This window comes from Miniopterus natalensis, chromosome 14 (assembly GCF_054644295.1).
Source record: "Miniopterus natalensis isolate mMinNat1 chromosome 14, mMinNat1.hap1, whole genome shotgun sequence".
Classification (NCBI taxonomy): Eukaryota; Metazoa; Chordata; class Mammalia; order Chiroptera; family Miniopteridae; genus Miniopterus; species Miniopterus natalensis.
In genome coordinates this window covers 41,363,037-41,382,776 of record NC_142094.1, presented here as the reverse complement: position 1 = coordinate 41,382,776, position 19,740 = coordinate 41,363,037, and the positions used below count along the sequence as shown (strand labels likewise).

Below are 19,740 nucleotides of genomic sequence, written 5' to 3'. Positions count from 1 at the left end.
TTTATAAGCCTCTGGGGCCAGGTTCTGTGTTCAGTGTCTGCTGATTCTTAGCTGCAGTCTGAAGCCATATTAGTTCAGAGTGGGAGGGAAAGCTCTGAGAGCAGGGGAGCCTACAATTGCTCCTGTCTGGAAGAACCTGGCAGAGGGCACAGAGCAAGTCAGTGCACCTTTCAAGCCACCAGCCGGGTGTTCTGGTGTTCCCTCCTGGGGCCTCAGGAGGAGGGAGACATGGGCAAACTTTTTTGATTAGTAGATTGCCATCAGGGCTGGAAATATTGACATTTCTGAAGGGTTATCTCCATGTGAACTCAGGGCTCAGGTTTGTCAGCCGTTATTGCTCAGGAAGCCCCTTTGGGCCACTGAGCAGGCATAGTCCAAGCACCCAGGTCCATAAAGAAGGTTCACTCACTTGTTCTCAGTGAGTGAACAAGTCGTAAGTCCCACCACTCAAGTCTCAACTCTTTATATAAGAGTTCTCATTGTAGGAACCAGACAAAAGGTGGGTGCTCTGTACCCTCCAGGATGGGAAAAGAGAAACTTCTAAAGAACTTCAGTGTGTACAAGGGAAGGGTATGCTGTATCTGAAACATGTGTTCTTCAAGGGTGGCTGAAAGAAATAGGCAGATTTAATTCAGAGAAGAAAAATAAGATAAGTCGTGAGGACTTTCCTCAGATAATCAAAGGTCTGCTAACTGAAAGAAAACAGATTTGGCCTAGAATCCTCTGAAATCACAGAAAACCAGGGGGTGCAATTTAAAAGAAAAAGATTTCACCACAAAATTAGCTCCTTTTCCCAAGGCTTGCCTGGTCCGACCAGGGCCAGGATAGGCTTTCTCAGGAGGTAGCCTGTTAATCAGAGGCTGAGCAGCCATGGCCACCTCCGAGGCAGCTCCAAGATCCTTCACTCAGTGGGAGGCTGAGGTACAAGGTACTGTTTCCCACTAAACTAGAATTCTGTAATTCCCTGCCATGCTCCCCCCACACACACACACACTTCACTTGTGGAGCCCGTTACTCTGTGCGCGCCCTCAGAGTAGCTCCCCTAAGCCACTGAAAGGCCCCACACAGAGACTGTGCTACAGGAGAGATGGTGCTAATATCGGGCCAGTGTCCTCCAGCAGATCTCCAGCTGCAGGTCCCTCCCTGTCATGTCCCTGGTTTCTCACCTTTCTGTGAGGAAGGTGATCATTCACACCCAAGACAGCACTAGCTCCCTTTCTGGATAAGTCAAAGAGCACCTTCGTGGGCAGCTCTACAATCTACAAAGGAGAGAATCTGTCCAGTGCCTCGTGTGATCAGAAATCAATAAACATTGTCCTCTAGGAAATCAATTCTACCCCAGACATAAATATCTCCAGTGTCTTTCAACAGAGAAGCAACATGAAGTCAGGCCAAACCAGTCAGCTTACAGCAAAAAAAAACGGGACGACTCACTTTTTTGGGGAAAAATCAAACCAAGAGCAAGTGTTTGGTTAGATCCCAGTGTTCTTCTATATGTGTCTTATTCAATTCCATTTAGATGGAAAACTACCCAAAAATTAGAAAAGAAAAAACAACTTCTATCACATCAGCCCTTGTATTTCAACACACTGACCTGAGGGACTCAGAAATGCTGAGAATCCTGGAGTGGAATGACATTTCAAGGTGTTCTGGTTCATTCCTCTGCCTTCAGACAGTCTGTGGCTGGGACATCTGGACCAGGAGATGCTCTGTGTTTAAAGACCTCCGGGGAAGGGGTGCCCACAGTTTCAATTCTGTCTGAATTTTATAAGAACACTGAATTATATAACACTGGGGCCTGCTGTGCCTGTGGCTGGAACTTTAAGATAATGAAGAGCTTTAATAGCCATTATCTCATTTAACCTTCTAAACAGCACCATGAAGCAAGGAGAACAATTCCTGCCTCTCTCCCACTTTAGAGCTGAAGAAACTGAGTCTTAGAGCATTAAGTGACTTACTCAAGAGTCACACAACTATTAGAAAATGCCTAGCATTCAGTTCCTGACCCCAAAGTCAGTTACTTTCTTCAACACTATATTGCCCCAAGAGTCCAGTAATATAAAGTTGTAATTACATAATGACAAATATACTATATGGATAACTGAGGTCTGTCATGATACTGTCTGGATTAATTTCATCTTCAGTTCTTTACATAATGGATACATTTTTAAAGCATTAGGTTACTCTGCAATGCTCTCTCCTTTAGGCTAAACTCACCCCAGTTCCATTAAATTTTCTGCACAATTCCTAGTTTCAGATCCTTCTTAAAAATTTTACTCTGAGCTGCTTCTAAGATTCTGCTTCCCAGTCACAGAATTTTAGTAAAAGCAAATTTTCTTCTTAGCAAAATTGGGTGATTCCCTTCTATTTCTTCTCTGCTCTTCTCAAATAAAGGGATTATTAAATACCAGGAGTGATTGTAAATTGGTTTAATTTGAGGTCTCTAAAAATCGATCTCAAAATGTTATATTTTGACCCCATACATAGACACTGCTAGCTGCCCTGTACCTCCTAGAGCCCACCCTCAGAGGCCCACCTGTAAGGGAGAGATGCTGGAAGGAAAGGTTTCCCAGGGATACTGGAGAGTTTATGTCTTCAACTATTCATCAACTTTTTTTTTTTTTTTTTTGTGCCAGACATAACTTTTCCCTCTTCAGCAGCCTAACATGCAGTGGCAATTAATGTGGCTAAAATTTTAAATGAATTGTGGCCCTATAACTATAAGAACTCAGGGATTCCAAGTAGACAAACTAGGGGAAAAGTCTGAACATAAAGTTTAATGTGAATACTTCAGACCAGAATGTCTCTTGATTGACCTAACGACAGGCCATGTCAGCACCTGGCCTTCAAAAGCTATTTAATGTGGGATGTTTGGAGGAGGAGAGGACGGGATTCTTAGGTCTCGGCTCTGAAAGAGTTCCTCTCTATTATTAGAAACAAACAAGGAGTGAGAAGCAGCCTGTGGATGGTGCCATGAGAGAGGTGCAGAGTACTTCTGCCTTGGGGGTAATAGGTTCCATATTAAATGTTTGAATTTCATATCTGCATGACACTCTCCTTCAGCTGCCATGATTTTAGCTGAAAGAATCACAAGGATCCTATGAACCAAGAATCTTATTGCCTATTCTGGGAAGAAATGAATTTTTTTCTCCCTATTCTACATACAGCTTTTTTTCCCCATCTCTCTGGGATACAACTTTTGCTTTGATTTTACCCCCATTAAATTCAATATCAAAGAAAAACATTGGCATCTAACTGCATGCCTTTAGAGAGGTGTCATTTAATGTTAGCCAAACAAATCGGTTCTGAAAATACTCAAGGAACTCCCAGGTGCTAAGACTTTAAAAATAACTTCATGTCCATGTTGGAACGGACCACAGACCAATACTTCATTTCCAGATTCAGAGCTTGGCTAGTGTGAAAAGTCCTAAGGGCTGAGCTGGCCACCACCTGGCCCACCACAGTCTCTCTCTGATGATAACTGGAAGCACCACATTTATTTTGGAACTTGGACAGATCTGAGCTTTGGGAAAAATCTTAACCCTAAGAATTCTATACCAAGACTTCTTACTCACTCAACAACAAAATCTGAAGACCTCTTTTCTGGGACCAAAGGGCCTTTGATCCATTTATCTCAGCAGGCTCAAGACATCGAAGTGTTTACCTTCTATACTGCTGATATTAGTTGGTACCTGGAGTTGTTGAACTCAGGTCGACCAGATGTACTCCCTGCAGGTTTCCATTATCTTCATTTGTCTAGGGTCATTTAATTTGGTTTCTTTTTAAAATAAATCCCTCTACCTGTGGAAGTTCTGCACTTATTAAAATGAAGATGATTCTCCTATAACATCCCTGACAGAAAGCCTGGCAGCGTCTGTTTGATGAGACTGCTCATCTCATGAGTTGGCCTACTCTAGGACTAGATGGTCTGATTGTAGGAAAGATCCCCTTGATATGTGGCCCATTTCTTCCCTTGCTTTAGAAAAATAAAGCAGAGTAAATCTATACCTTCTTTATAACACTCTTTCAATATGTCTCCCCTTAGAATTCTAGTCTCTAAGCTGAACACTCTCAGCTCTTTCACCCATTCTTCAAATAGCCTGGTTTAGAGATTGCGCTCTGCCCTCTTTGCCTTGGAATTCACTGAGTTTTAGACCCTTATCTCATGTGATTTACAGTTCAATTTTCTTATTTCAGACAAGCTTAGTTGTAGAGGTCTGAGAAGTATGAAATGTGACCCTTTAATTACAATTTACCTCATCAACACAGAGTAGTCATATTTTTAAATCTTTGCCAACTTTATAATGAAAAATAGTATTCTTATTAATTTGTATTCTTGGAGTAACAGTGAGGTTGAACATTTTTATGTCTATTGGTGTTGTATTGCCTTTATGAATTTTCTATGTCCTCTGCATATTTTTCTACTGGGGTGTTATCTGTTTTATTAACGATTTGTAAGTTTTTTTCTAATATTAAGGCAATTTCCCCTTTGCTATCTATGATATGTGTTGAAATATTGTCTCCAGTATTTTATTTGCTATTTTCCAACTATTTCATTTTTAGGGTATTATCTTGACATACAGAGTGTTCCCTTTTTATATAGTTAAATCCATTTATCTTTTGCCTTACGGCTTCTTCCATTCCACTTATATTTTTTATGTATGTATACTTCTGAAATAAGATAAATAGGTATCTTTATTTTCTTCCTAGTTTCTTTTTTTGTTTTGTTTTTTTAATCTCCGTTTCTTTAATGCATCAGGAATTCATTTAGACGTCCTATAAGAGGCAAAGAACATCCACAGTGGTGCTGCTCAAGCTGAGAGTGTGTGAGGAAACCTGTTCACTCCTGCAGGGCTTTGGGTGCTCGTTTAAAATGTCATTTTTAAAAGATCCTTTTTAAAAATGTAAGGGTTCCCCCTTGCCTGGAGCAAAGGCCCTACTGGTGCAGATACAGCCACATCCTCTGCAGCCCTTTGGAAAGGCCACTCGGAGCCCCCAGGAGGAGAGGGAAGCTTCAGAGGCTGGGAGCAGGGAGTGGCAGGAAAGGTGCCTGCGAGGGGGAACTTCCAAGCTGCCTGAGGGAATAGGAAGTTAGTGTTCCAGTTCAGAAAGTCTCAAATAGACACTGTAAAGGAGAAACATAGGCATATATGAGACTATCTCTTTATATGAAGACTTACATGTAATGCCAAGTTCCTTATCTGTGCGGGCCCTTCATCCGATTCGGTTCTGAATGCACCCTGTAAAGTACCACGCACACCTCCCTGGTATGTGCTGAGGAGCACAGTCCTCTCACTGGTGTACATGGTGCAGGGGAAACATTAAATAAAGCACTTCTATTGAAATACCAAAAATGCCCATTTCAGACTAGTCGACGAAAAGCATGTCTTTTAAAAGCTCACATCTTCTGTTTAGGTTTAAAAATGTGACCTCCTGACATGGTACTCTAAAAGGGTTTTTTTTGTTTTTTTCAAAAAAGCCTGCTTTATTCAAAATAAATTCAGAATGAATGGTTGAAAGCTGTCCGACACCCCATTACCCCCAGCTGCAGAATGCTCCCACTCTTTCTTCTCAGTCGTGCCTGCACTTTGAATCACCTGGGGAGTTTTAAAAACCCCGGTGCCCAAGCCTCACCCCAGACCAATTAAACCAAAATCTCTGGGCTCAGACCCAGGCACCAGTATTTTTTAAAGCTCCCCAGGTGATTCAAATATGTGGCCAAGGTGGAGAACCATTGTCTCTCTAGAAAAGGCTGGAACCAGATCCCTGCTGATTTGCATCTCTGATTTCACCCAGATTCTGTTCCTCATTCAGGCACTAAGCCAAAGGTGTGAACATGCCATGAGCCCTCCGGGGGTTCTCCATGACTGTGCACAACTTCCCGAAGGTGCTCTTGTTTGTTTTTTAACTTCACAATTAGTAATGTACTAATGTACAGATCACTGTCCAGATTAGAGGATTACAAAATGTTTTATATTTTCAGTGACTTGACATTCAGATGCTTAGGAACCCAGGGTTTTCACTGTTGTTTTCTGAGAGTTTTTCAGGTGTTTTAGGCTACGGAATACATTTTTTTTCCAGCTCACTCCCAGCCGCTGGGATCTCTCTGCATAGCTGTCCATCAAGGCTGTGCTCTCCTCTCTGTACCTCTTCTCACTTGGGGACCCTTGTTGCAGAGATTTCCATTCTGCTCCAGGTGACTCAGATGAAACACTGCTAAATGTGCACTTTGGGTTAAAGCTAACATGTTTCCCAGCAGTTGATTCTAAACTGAGTTGGGGAGCAGAGCATGTAGGCAGTTCTGTTAGACTGGAAAGAAGTGGCCCCTATCTTCTCCTTTCTCCACAGACTCCAGGGGCTGTGGTCTGAGTGATGGACAAACGTAAGGCCCAGGGAACTGAAAAAGTCCTAACCCACCTCATCCCTATAGCAGGGCCTGGCCCCTGGATTGGTATTTCTTTGGCTGCCAAGCATTGAGAGGCCACAGCAGGATGTGGTTCATTCCACACAAAGGGCTAGAGTGCCAAACTCTACCAGCTGCCAAACCCCAGCAGTCACTTAGCAGACTACTTTTTGCCTGCTCATCTCTGCAAGGATTCAGAGCCACCACACTCTTTGCACTTTGACATCTGTGGACCCTGGAAAGAACCTGTACCACTTGGGATGTCTTATTTTTCCCTTTTGAGTGTACACCAGGGCACTTGATATTATAGGGAACATTATCAAAATCTTATCAAACTGAGATATTTATCCCTTTGATTTAACATATTTGAATAGGTATCCATGATCTTATAGTAATGGAGCTAATTTGAGGCATAGCTTATGGATTCTATCTCATACTGTTACATGTGGAAAAACCTGTCTGTGCACATGTAGGCATGTGCATGCACACACACACACGCGCACACACACACTTGCCCTCTTACCTGACTCTCTTCATCTCACCTGCAGACTGACCCCACCCCACCCCCTGACTGCCTCTTCCAGCTTCCCACAATTAGGCTGGGGAAACCTGGTCCTTCCCCATAGAGGATACTTTAAGACAAGACAAACGACAAGAGTATACATATAGGAGAGTGGGAGTGTAAGGAAAGGAGAGATGAATTCTGACCCGGGAATGAAATCTTCCGGGCTGAGGGCCATCTAGCAGGAGCTGGAATGACAAGTCACATGTCTAGGAAATGCTGGAGGGAAGGGGAGCTTACCAAAGGTTTGAAAGTACAAAAGTTCAAGGGCCATTTTGTTTGGGGGTGTGGCACATTGTCTCATGTGACTGGAATATAGGATGCTTTGGGGGGTGAAGGGGAAGTCCACAAAAATACATTGGTGCCAGTATTCTGAAGGCCTCGAAATCCAGGCCAAGAAGTTGATTTTCCTTCTCTCTCTCTCCTTGTGTAATGTGTTAATTATAGTGTGTCTGACCACACATTTGCATGTTTCTGTGCTTTCTCTCTCAGTGGGTAAGGACTACATCTGTTATAATTACATCTGTACAACACAAAGAACAGTGGGAATGTGAGTAATGCCTCTCACACACTACTTGTGAATGTCGGTGACCATGGCACCAAATCTACAATGCGAAGGGAACAGAGCTAACCACATATTCAAGTCTCTGTGACTTTTATAGCTGGTTCCTACTGTGTCCTGTGCTGTGAGTGTGATATGCTTATGACATGGAGCTTTGACATGGTCACAGAATCAAATTTTCTTCCCAAACTGCCCCCGGATGATCCCCTCATCTGTTGGGAGTTAATATCAGTATAAGTGCAGGCTCCTTATAGCTGGGCTCTCATCTTGTCTGCCAAGTTGCTGAGTTATTTTCAGCCATTAGAAGCACTGATAGACTCTCCTTATGGCTTGGACAATTATTACACAGACTTGTATAGAACACAGATCAAATCAGGACCCCCAAACCTGACCAAGTAGGAAAAGCCTGCATTCCTGACAACTTGCCTATAAAATCCCCCGGCTCTGCTTGCATAAAGAAGTCCTGGTGGTTTCTCTGCTCAGTGATACAGAAGCCTGATTGAAGCTCCTCACTGGGTCAGTGTGCCCTCAGAGGGCTGGATGAAGGGCGGGTGATCTTATCAGCCACCCAGTGTCTCTGGCCAGGAACTTCATATGTGATGTGAGCGTTTGGAGGGGTAGGGGGAACAGGAAGCTTTTGTCTGCATTTTCTCTCTCTCGTTGGTCTCCTCTCTTTAATAATAGAGGAGAGGCCTGGAGTGTCTAACCAGCCACATGAGCACTCCTAGAGAGGCTGACTGACAAGCATTAATCTGAACTATCACAGGCAAGAAGGCACTGAACCCTGTGGTACTGAAAAATTAAGAAATGAAAACATTTCTGTTTAGCAGGCAAAATGGCTCCCACACATGGATAAAATAAAGCTGAGAAGGATGCGTGCTAAAAGGGAGGGCAGAGAATGTGCCTCTCCAGCTGGGGCTCTGGGATGCGGCCCCCGTGGAGGCAGCCACATCCGATGGGGCCCGGAGGGAAGAGTTTGCTTTTTGACAGATGCTACCAGGTTCCAGGCAGAGCAGAGAGCGCAGGGAGAGCCACTGCGGGACACCCTGGGGGGGAAGCATCCGCCGGCACCCCAGAGGGGCGGAGCCCAGGAGGGTCCGGAGCGTCCCACAGGCCTGCGCTGCGGCGGGACCCTGGACGGGGACACCGGCGCGGTGGCCTCTCCCGAGCAGCCCGCTCGGCGGGGCGGCGATCACTCAGGGCCCTTCAAACGCGCTTCCCCTCCAGGCGGCCCCAGATGCACGGCCCCGGGGCGGGAGGGAGCGCGGCCCCGCTCGGCCGGCTGGGCCCCCCCGGCCCTAACCCGCCCCTGACCTGGAGGAGGGCAGGGCGGCCGCGCGAGCCAGCTTTCCAACGCGGCCAGGGCCTCGGGGGCGCCTGGGGCCGCGGGGTCCCGTAAAGCACTCGCAGGTGCGCGGCTGGCGAGGGGCGGGGGCGCCCGGGCCCCCCGGAGTCGCGCCGGCCCCGCCGGCCCTGCACCTGCGCGGGCCCTCGCCCCGCACGCGGGCCCGGAGGCCCGCACCCCGGCGGGAACCTCAGTCCGGCTCGCACCGTTCCCTTAATTCTGGCCCCATTCCACGGGGACCCCCTGCCGAGAGGACTGCAGCGAAGTTTCTGTTGGGATTTGATTGACCCTGGCGTTAGTTCTTCCCGGAGACCGGGCGCGGGGCTCACCCCGCGGCCTTCCCGGGGCCGCAGCGCGGCGGTGGGGACAGGCTGACCCGCGCGCTCCGCGACCCGGGGGCCCGCGCCCCGTCGGCTCCGCGCTCCGCTGTGTGGAACAAGAGTGACCTCTAGTGGCTCAGGGGGAGCACACGGGAGTGTCAGAGCTAGGTGTGCGGGCTGTGGGGGGCTGATGCCCCTGCCGCCCCCTCCGTGTGCCCCCAGTCACGCACTCGGGCTCGTTCAGTCCCTTTTCTCTCCCTCCCTCCCACCCCACTCCTCCTGTCCTTCCCTCCCTCCCCCTCATCATTTAACAAGCCAGAAGCTGAGACCAGAGAGGACTGGTGACATAGCTAGGCCTGCACATGTCATGCTCGTGGAGTCTAGACTAAAACTCCAGTCTCTGGCTTCCAGTCCAGTGTCTTTTCTGCTACCCACCTATTTATATCCAGTCCTTTCATCAAGAATCCTCTTTGTGAGCTGGTGGAAGGAGCATGCAGGACGAATGGCGCAGAAACAGGCTCTTCCTGTCTAGTGGAGGGACCGTGTGATGAGTGCTGAGGCCCAAGAAGCGCTGGGTAATATGGGAGCACTTTGGAGGGACACCGACCTGAAGGACAAGTAGGAGTTAGCCAGGAAAAGGAAGCAGGAAGGGGGGAAAGAGTATGGGGAAGGGTTTAGGCAGATTGGAGAGCTTGTGATTGGAGAAGTTGCAGCACAGAAGGAAAGGTGTTCGGAGGTGGGGAGCTGGAATGGGTAGGAGCTACAGGGAGCCTCTAAGGGGCTGGAGGAGTGTGTAGAAGGACTTGTTTATGGGGTCTTGTAAGGACTTTGGACAATATTCTAAGATCAGCAGGGAGCCACTGGACAATTAGGTAGGTGAATGTTATGATCAGATTTCTGTTTGTGCAGGATCGCTCTGAATTTGGCATTAAACTCTGCCACAGGCTAGCTGTTAGGCTTTGGGCCACCTGCCTGGAAAATGTTCAGACCAGAAGGAATTTAAAGTTCATCTAGCCTGTCTTACAGGTTGAGAAACCCAACCTCGGAGAAAAAAATCACTTTCTCAAAGTGGCTAAGGTGGAACTGGTTACCTCTGAGTCCTTTCACCTCCCACCTCCCACTCAAGGCTCCAAGTATGCCAGCCTCAACCAGACACTAGGTCCCAAAGCTGCTGCCAGTAATGCACAGGCTTCCCTTGTCTCTGCCCCTACGAAAGTCCACCTGGGGCCAGGCCAGAGTCCAGCAGATTATTGTCGAGACTGTCAGAGAGCGTTCTCACTGGACTTGTTTAGGAGACCTCAGAACAGTTGAAAGCTTGCTGCAGTGTCATCTGCTAACGAAAACGATGCTAAGACCTGAAGACCAGAGATTATAGACAGGTGGTGGACAGGGGAAGGAGGGTGACCAGGCCAAGAGGCTCCCTTAGAGACCTGAGGAGCAGAGGGCTTGACTCCAAATTGAGACATTGAATCCCATTTCAAATAGCATGCAAAACAGACAAAACAACTTTAGGAACTGCAAAGTAACTCAGCCTTTGTAAAAACAGATGGTGATAAAACCCAGTTGTCCTAATATTTGGATAATTTAAATGCCCTCAACAGCTAGGGAATTAAGGGAAATAGTTCAACATAGGCTGGATCATTTAGCATTTGATTTGAAAGGTCATAGGCATTAAGAAGGCCCCAGAATATAATGAAAATATGCTAAGAAAGGTTTTCAAATAAAGAAACACGATCCTGGTGAGTGCCATCTGGAATTGGAGAACAAAATGAAACAGTAGAAAGAGGTGTCAAGGGGCCTGAATTTGAGACCTAGTTTAGCTACCTACTGGCTATTTGACCTTGCCCGGACCACTTAGCCTCTCTGACCTCATCTCAATAGTAAAGTTACAATAATAATAATAATAATAATAATAATAATAAAGGGCTCTTTAGTGATCACAAGGAAGGCCAGATAGGACTGTGGTGAAGGGTGGCAGTGCAGTCTCAGCCCTACCACTTACTAGCTGTGTGGCTTAGGTGAGTGCTAGACCCCTCTAAGCTTTGGTTTCCTCACCTGCAATATAGGGATGCTGACACCTGCCTGGGTAGTTGTAAGGACAAAATGCAATAGTCCATGTAAATCATAGTGTGGTACCTTTTGCATAGACAGTGCTCAATAATCAGTGATTTTTTATCATTAACATGATTATGTTTGTAAATTTTTAAATTCTTCAATGCATAAAAATGAAATATTGTAATATTTAGCATGATATAATGTCACTGGGTAACGGGATAATTTTTTTTAATGTAAACAGGAAAAATAGAATGGAGATGGTAAGCACACAGGCCATCTTCATAATGAAGGGACTTTGTAGATAAGGACAGTTGAGGACTCAGGATCCCAAAAAATAACTCATGTTGGCTGAGCTAAGACTTGGTGATATAGGTGGTTTTTAAGAATGAGAAGCACTAGCAATGATCAGTGGCCTTGTTTCAGGATGGATACGGTTATCTAGTGAGAGACTGAGAATCACTAATAATCTAACATTTCCGGAGCCACTGAGAGCCAGAGCAACTGGTATGTTAATGCAGCGATTTTCAACCGGTGTGCCCTGGCAGACACACTGGTGAGCCGCAAGAATTTTTAAAACATGCAATACCCGACTAGTCAGGAGTACTGACCTCTTTTCCCTTAGATTGTCAAATAAAAAATGACAACAGCCAAAACAACAATAGCCTACCAGTGTAAATAAATCAAAATGATACCTATATATATTTTTTATCAGATTGACAAAAAAATAATGTATTTTTTGATGTGCCACAGAATTTTTGTAATTAGTTTATGTGTGCCATGAGCTGGAAAAGGTAGAAAATCGCTGTGTTAATGAAATCTATAAAGACACTCAACGAGCCTCCCAGGAGCCTCTTCGGAACTGGAGAAACTCAACCCAAGAAGGCCAGAAATAATGCAAAAGAGCCTCAAAAGTCCATTCACTGTGCCTTACATCTTGTTAGGCACCGAGGATTTATGGACCAAAAACACAGTCCCTTTCTGCACTGAGTCCACAGTCCAGTGAAGGACAGAGCAAGTAAATCACTACAATTCAGTGAGGGGGTTATAGGTAAATTTTGGGTACAAGAGAGCTCAGAGGTGGGGCTCTTAACCCAGGGGTCAGGGAAGGTTCCCCAGAGGGAGCAACACCTGAGCAAGCTCTACAACTACCCAAGCAGTCAATCCAACAGAGAGAACTCTTTTGAAACAACCCAGAAGCTGAACTCCAAGTCATTTAGTAATTTGGTCGTGTCGTGCTGAGACGGGGTGCGGGCCTTTGGAAAGGGGGAGGCTTCCTTTGTAATGTCAGCATTAGAGTCATTGTCCTTCTAAGAACTCTGGCTTGAAAAAAAGCACATGATGCCCTCATCCTCCCAAAAAATCGTATTGGGAATTGTATTACAGTTTTAAATTAACATGTGTCTTATTAATCCCAACAGTGCCTACTGGCATTCACATTTGAGAAATATTATCTTGTCTATGTGCAAGGCTTACTAGTTTTTCATTGTAAAACAACCTTTGTTCATGCATATATTGATGAAATCCTTACAGAAACTGCCAACTCATCCCACACACACTCCCGGGGTCTGTGACCCACAGTGAGTCAGCACTGGGGTAAGGGTACTGGCGTGATCGGAGACTGGGAGGTAGCTGGAGCTGGGCTTGCGTGTCTGTTCGAGTGGAAGGGATGGGGAGTCCCCGGAGAGCCTGAAGCAGTGACAGCCCAGGTCACTAGGGCAACAGTGTGGCAAGTGCAGGGGTGGGGTCTGAGCTAAAGTAATAGCAGTGAATGGAGAGAAAGGAGCAGATGTGAAAAGTATTAAAAGGTAGAATTGATTGGACTTAAGGACCCTACATGTAGGAACTGGGGGAGAAATATCAGATGGCGCCTAGCTTTCTGGCTTAGGTAACTGAGGACGGTGGTACCAGCACAAAGATAAAAAGGCAGAAAAGAGGACAGGGTCTGAGTAGAAGATTTTTGCTTTAGACGTAGGAACTTTGAAGTGGAGGTACATAAGTTAGGGGGGTCTAGGCTAGAGATGCGGGGTTGGGAATCATGGACATGTAGATAATAAAGTCCTGGGTGTGGGTGATGGCACTCAGGGGGTGTATGTAATATGGAAAAAGAAGAGGTCCAAGGACAAAGACCGTGAACCCCAACATCTGAGAGGCAGGTAGAAGAGAGCAGCCCCCCTGCAAAAGAAATGGAGGAAAAGAGGGAGAGAGAGAGAGAGAGAGAGAGAGAGAGAGAGAGAGGAAGAAAGAGAACGAACATAGAAGCCAAGGGAAGAGAAGCCTTCAGCCGGGGAGCCAGGAAAGTAGTCATTGCCACAGAGCACTCAAGTCTAAGGACCAAAAAGTGTATCTACCCATCACGGCAATGAAAAGTATAACAAAAACACCACTTCCCACTTACATGGCTCATTAGGCTTGCAAAGCACTTTCATATTTTTATTTCATTGCATTCCCACTACAGCCTTGTGCAGTCTCACAGATGCAAAAGCTGCAGGACGTGAGGTTGAGAGATTTTCCATAACCATCGAGCAAGTTAGCAGTCGGGCTCCTAGAATTAGAGATCAGTCCAGAATCTTGACCGTGCTCCCTGGGTCCACCCACTCCGAGTGAACTTTTTAACCAGCCAATAAGGAAATCAGAATGGGGCCTGTTCCAGCATAACTACTCCTTATCAGTATAGAAATTAAAAGGCTTGCCTGTGTCCCACTCGGTCCTGCATTGCCTAGAAGCCAGAGGTGCCAGTACTCTGGGATCACCTGAATCTAAAAGGGCAACACCTAGTTCCTCAAGGGGAGAGCTTGCACCTAATTCTGCACCTGAGAGGGACAGTGAAGGCTTTCAAGTAGAGAAGTGATACATGCGAGTATGCTTCGGAAAGGTTAATTAGTATCATTGAACTTGTGTTTGACAGTGCATACGTGTGGTTGTTGGATAGTCACACCACCTGAAGGAAAATAGTGAAAATACACTGTTAAGACCTGTCTGCATTTTTGTTTTGTTTTGTTTTGTTTTTGCAACAGAAACACCTCTTTCATCCTGCCTCCCACACTAATGAGTAGACTGTCTTCACCAGAGAGAATCACTCGAATTTGGAGCAGATTTGATGGGGTCAATACCTAATCTTCAGACCTAGATTTTCCCACCCCCAGAGGCGGGCCTGGCTCTGTACAGGAGTCTCCTCCTCACTCACTCCTTAGTCATACCAGCGAGAAGAGTGGGCTGCCCCCTCTGGCCTGTCAGATCTGGACTCGGCCCAGACTTACTCCTGGAGGGCCTGGCCGGGAGCTGCCCCTCTGCCTCACTCTCCACGGGGAGCAACTCACAACACACTTATATCTGGGAATCCACTGCTCCATTGGGCCTGAGTCTGGTTATCTCTCTCTAAACCTATCGTTCACAGCACAGAAGGAACACTAAACAAAGACCTTTGTATCAATTTCTAACATTTATTCTCTTTACTGCTCAGATGATATCACTGCAGTTGAAGGTTGGGCAAGGCCCAGAAACAGTCTTCACCATGCAATGTTGATTTTCTGAGGGTAACTCACAGCCTTATTTCCAGTGGGTGGCCTGGTTCTGGCCTTTTCTACTGACCCATAAAGCTGAGCTTCAACCTGGGTACATGGCTGTGCGAGCAATCCCCAGTCGGGAACAGCTGGGAAGTTGTCTGGATTCTGTACTGCAGGCCAAGCACGGGTGGGCTGTTCCCCTTCGCTCTCTAACTGCACTATGCGTGTGGCCCCTTCTCAGGGTGAAGGGTGCTGCTGCCCAGGAGGAAAAAACAGGCAGGATAGGTGAACTGTGATCACAAATGCCCACTTTTATCACTTTATACCTCATTGTATTGCTAAAAGAGAAAACATCGTTAAATATTAGATATGAAAACTCACTCTTAGATTAGAAAAAGAGAGCTGTTAGCTATCTCTGTCCTTCAGAACAGCCCTATACAAGTAATATGGTGTCAGTTCTCTAAGCTATCAAGTAAATTAGTGAAAACCTCAAGTTAAATAAAAGATTCCGGAAATCGTTTTAAGCCTGTTCAGCAGGCCACAGGTCTAACTAAAGTGCTATTATGACTTAAAACATATATAAGCATGAGCCCCGGCTCAGTTGGTTGAGCACCATCCATGCACCGAAGGTCACCGGTTTGATTCCTGGTCAGGGCACATGCCCAGGTTTCGGGTTTGATCCCCGGTCAGGGTGCACACAGGAGGCAGCCAATCAATGTTTCTCACATCAATGTTTCTCCCTCTCTCTCTCACTCTCTCCCCCCCCATCTAAATCAATAAAAACATATTTAATATATATATAAGCACTAAACACTTTTCAGCTTCTGAGTCTCAGAGACTTGTCACTTATCTAAATGATGTGTCTGTGGAGCTAGACAACCTATGTTCAAATCCTGGCTTCCAGACCTACAAGCTGATCTTGGCAAGTCACTAACCGCTGCAGGTAGAAAGCGGATCATGAGTTTCTTTCTCAGAGTGTTGCTGAGATGTTTGGATATGTTATTAAAATAAAGCCCCTAGGTGAGAGCCTGGGCATCGCAAGTGTCAGTCAGTGAGAGCTGTGCGTGTGTCAGACAGACAGGCAGCCGTCAGGGGCTGCCCAGGCTCTGTTGCAATGGTCCCTTATAATGCAATAACCAGTTTCATGATGTTTTCCTCACCACAGGTCAGTGCAGCTGAACGGCCAGCCCTTGGTGATGGTGGACGATGGGACGCTCCCAGAATTGAAGCCCCGCCCCCTGCGAGCAGGCCGGACATTGGTCATCCCTCCAGTCACCATGGGCTTTTATGTGGTCAAGAATGTCAACGCCTTGGCCTGCCGCTACCGATAAGCCACCCTCGCCCTCACGAAGCTCCAGCGCGCCTGCTGGACTGCTTTCCACCCTTCCGCCCAATAGTATCCTTACTTTTCAGGCATCTAGCACCAAACCAGCCTCTGCCGCCCCATCCTGCTGGGATCAACATAGACTTGCTCTCCCGAGATAGCACAAGCTTAGCCCGGGTAGTTCACATCCACCCCAGAGGGGAATGTGGACATCGCCTGACCTACGTGAGGATGAAGGTATGTGCAGAGCTGTACGTATCCTTGTTCGTGTACCGCGAAACCAAGCTGAAGCACACTCCCTGGACAGACGGGACAGCTCCCCACGGTGCTGGCCGCAGGGCGGCATCACTGCAGGCCTTCGCCTGGGCCGCCGCCCTCAGCGGAAGATGGCAAGGAAGAAAGCCGGGTGGGCCTGAGAGCCCCGTCCCCTCCAGCCCCTTTCCTCCGTCTGCTCCCGCTGTTGCGCCGGTTTCCTGTGAGCTCCCTTCCCAGAGGGGGGCCGCGGGGAGCCAGCGCCGGCCTGCGGGGTGAGCTCCGTGTCATTTCCTGGCTGATGTATGAGCCTGTGCATCTGGGTTTCTGACAGTGGCATCGATCACTGGCTACTCCTCTGGGAAGCCAGTGCTCAAAAGTAAAATTGCGCTCATACTCCAGGCTTCATAAGAAGGTTCTACTCCTCTGTGGATCCGGACTCCCCAGGGTTGCAGTGGGGGTCAGGCGACAACACTCGCTAAGTGGAGAGCAGTGTATTAGGCACCACGAAAAGCGACCATCATCCGCCGTGTGGCTGTGCGGGGGCAGTTTCGGTGCATGGAGAAAGCACATCACACCACCAGCACACATGCGCACACACCAACAACAACTGAACAAAGCAGATCATCAGACCTGCCTCAGACTTGAAAGAATATTTATTAAGGATAAGCCCCAAAACCATTTAAAAAATAAAAGAGGTCTAGGTCAAAGGTCCTCACCGTAGGACACAGCTGACTAATCGTTCTGCCTCGTCGCGAGTAGCTGTGTGCCTCTCGGTGCGTTTGCTAGGCAGAAATCCAATCTGGTCACTGAAGACCACCAGGCCCCTCCTGTCCCAGACCAGCTTATTTGAGCAGTGGACACAGCTTCCGGTTAGCGGTTATGGGGAAGGCGGAATCTGGAGACAGGGCTGATGGGAAAACCTTGGGTGGTGGGTGGAAAGCTCCCAGTTGGAAGGGGGCAAGTGGAGTGAGTGGAAGTTCATCGTGAGGACCTTCTGTCTGGGCTGTGGGGTCTTTGCAAACAATCTGCCTCTGAAATGACTTCCTTTTCCGCGGATGGGATCTTCTTTCTCAGGATAAATGACATGAGTGATGCTCTTTTAAAAGGAGGAGATATTTGATAATGTCAGGGTTCCAACTAAGGGAGCGATGCAATTTCTGCTGCTGTCCAAGGACAGGAATGGAGGGGAGGGGAGGGAGGGGCGGGACTGCTGAGGCCAGAGGCCAGGGAGACTGCCGAAGGTGCCAAGGAGTTAGGTAAGGACTAGGCCAAGTGTGCAGAGTGAACGGTAGGGTGAGAGACGGGGGAAGATGAAACAGGAGAGGAGGCAGAGGATTCTCAGCTTGGGGAACTGCAAGTTGGGGAGAGGGAAGCTGACAGGCTCATTGTACGTGTAAAGAAGAGAGTGCACATGGTTTCGACAGGCTTATTATTAGGTACAGAAGGAACAGCACACGGAAGGTGCAGCAAGAAAGGGGAGATAGGACCGGCTGGACCCAGTGGGTGGCTCAGCCTGGAAGCAGCTCTGGAGAGGGAGGCCACTCAGAGGGTCTACCTGCCACTGAAGCTTCAGCTCCGAGAGGGGAGAGAGAAAGGAGGAGAGAGGTTACAGAGGACGAGCCCAAGGGAGGAAGAGAGTGAAAAAAGAGAAATGAGAGACCAAGAGATTGTTTCCCCAAACTCTTATCAGAAGCTCTTCTATCCATTGGTGCAAGCAGAGCTGCAGGGCCCCTGATAGTAACCAGAGCAACCTGAGGTCCTTGCAGGCCCAGCCCTGGGCTTCTTTGCTTTACATACACAGTAGCCCCTGTTTTTCCTGTAAGTCATGCAGAGGGTCCAGACCTTTCCCAGGGTCACCTGGGGCAACGGTTTGCTGAGCTCAGAACAATCGAGAACTTGTTCATTTAACCACCACGCTCAGTGGCTGCCTAGTTCACAGACTCGCCCTTTCACCTCTTCACGGCTTCTGCTACTTCAGTCCAGCCAGGACCTCCAAAGCTCCACTCAGACACACTTTCTGTAAGCGCCAATTTTCACAAAGCCTCCACGTGTGCAGAATATAGGTAGTTCCTGCTGCTGCTTTCTCTATGTATTAGAAGCTGCTCCTAAGAGGTTTTGCTCTTTTAGTTGATAAAAAGGGAGAAGGGGATCACTGAGATTTATCTCTGGAGCCCTGCAATTCTCACTTTGCAACTGTCTCACGTTAGAAGTACTTGCATTGTTCAAAGGAAACCGAGAAAGTCACTGTAAAATCACATCCCATAGAGACTTTAGTGCAAAGCATCTATCCTGGATTTTTCATTTTGGGGTGGGGGTAATGACTAAATCAGTGGGGATGCCTCCTTCTTATGGATGCCCTTATCACACTTCCCGCAAAGGCCGGCCTGTGGCAGAATTCAGCATCAGCACCCACCATCATCATCTGGGAGCAGCTTGCCCGACTGGGCCCTGGGACAAAAGAGCTCACCCACCAGCCTTCCAGATCAGATATTTCCTCCTAAAGCAGGACCTGGCTGAGACAATCTAAGACTTAAGAACCACTTTATTTTAAACCAAAGAATGGGTTTCTAAAGTGCTTATTTGAAAGCCTGATAATGAGAAATCTGTGTCTTTTGTTAAGATGATTTTCTGCTCCTTCTGCCTCTAGGAATGATTTTCTTTCTCCTTTCTTATCGCAAAGGCTCAGAACAAATTCTCATTGTTATTTGGAGAGAGTGTCCCAGTTCCTGTAGTGCCCTGAAAAAGCTGCAACTATGGGATATTAGCATTATCTCCAGATAGAGAATAGCTTGAAAATGCCAGAACTGGGCTAGAGTGAGACACAGGCCTGGGACTCCCAGAACCACAATTCCCAGAGGCCCACTTGCCCTCTGCAGCCCCAGCCCCTCCCCAGACAGTTGGGTCCAAGCCCTGCACCTCCCACAGGACAGAGGTTGTTGGTGGAATCTGCCTGCGAAGCCCCCACTGGGCTTCTGTGGCCTCCTGGGGTCAGGCAGTGGAGAGGATCCTGCAGGACTGTGAACTGCTGAGCTGCCAGTGGTCCAGGCCAGGCCCAGCATCCGCAGGTGTGCTCTACTGCGTGCACTCCAGGCTGGTGTGTTTGGGACGGATGCAGCTGCAGGACTCACCTTGGAAATTCATTAAGAGCAGGGTTATTTCTGAAAGCAAAAGGGCAGTATATAATCTCTGCAGAAACAAAGGCGAACCAGGTGGATAAAAACATTGAAACAGGGAAGGACTTTAAACATTTGAAATAGCAATAGAGGAACCAAAAATAATAGAGATATGGCTTGGAGAAGGCAAGGGAAGAATGGGCATAAACATTTACAGAGCACGGTTTCCTCTCCTTCCCCTTCTCCCCAACCTCAGCACCACTGACCCAGCCTGCACACTGCCAATTGCTCTCTTCTA

At 47.4% G+C, this 19,740-nt stretch overlaps 1 protein-coding gene across 1 annotated transcript in view; it reads left to right on the top strand.

Moving 5' to 3' along the window:
• The window catches only part of HPSE2 (heparanase 2 (inactive)), a 403,699-nt gene extending 385,631 nt beyond the window's left edge, over nucleotides 1–18,068 (top strand). Inside the window, exon 12 of the mRNA XM_016219880.2 lies at nucleotides 15,916–18,068. Coding sequence (XP_016075366.1) covers nucleotides 15,916–16,081 — 166 coding nt within the window. The 3' untranslated portion in view covers nucleotides 16,082–18,068. The remainder of the gene's footprint in view (nucleotides 1–15,915) is intronic.
• Nucleotides 18,069–19,740: the final 1,672 nt, after the last annotated feature.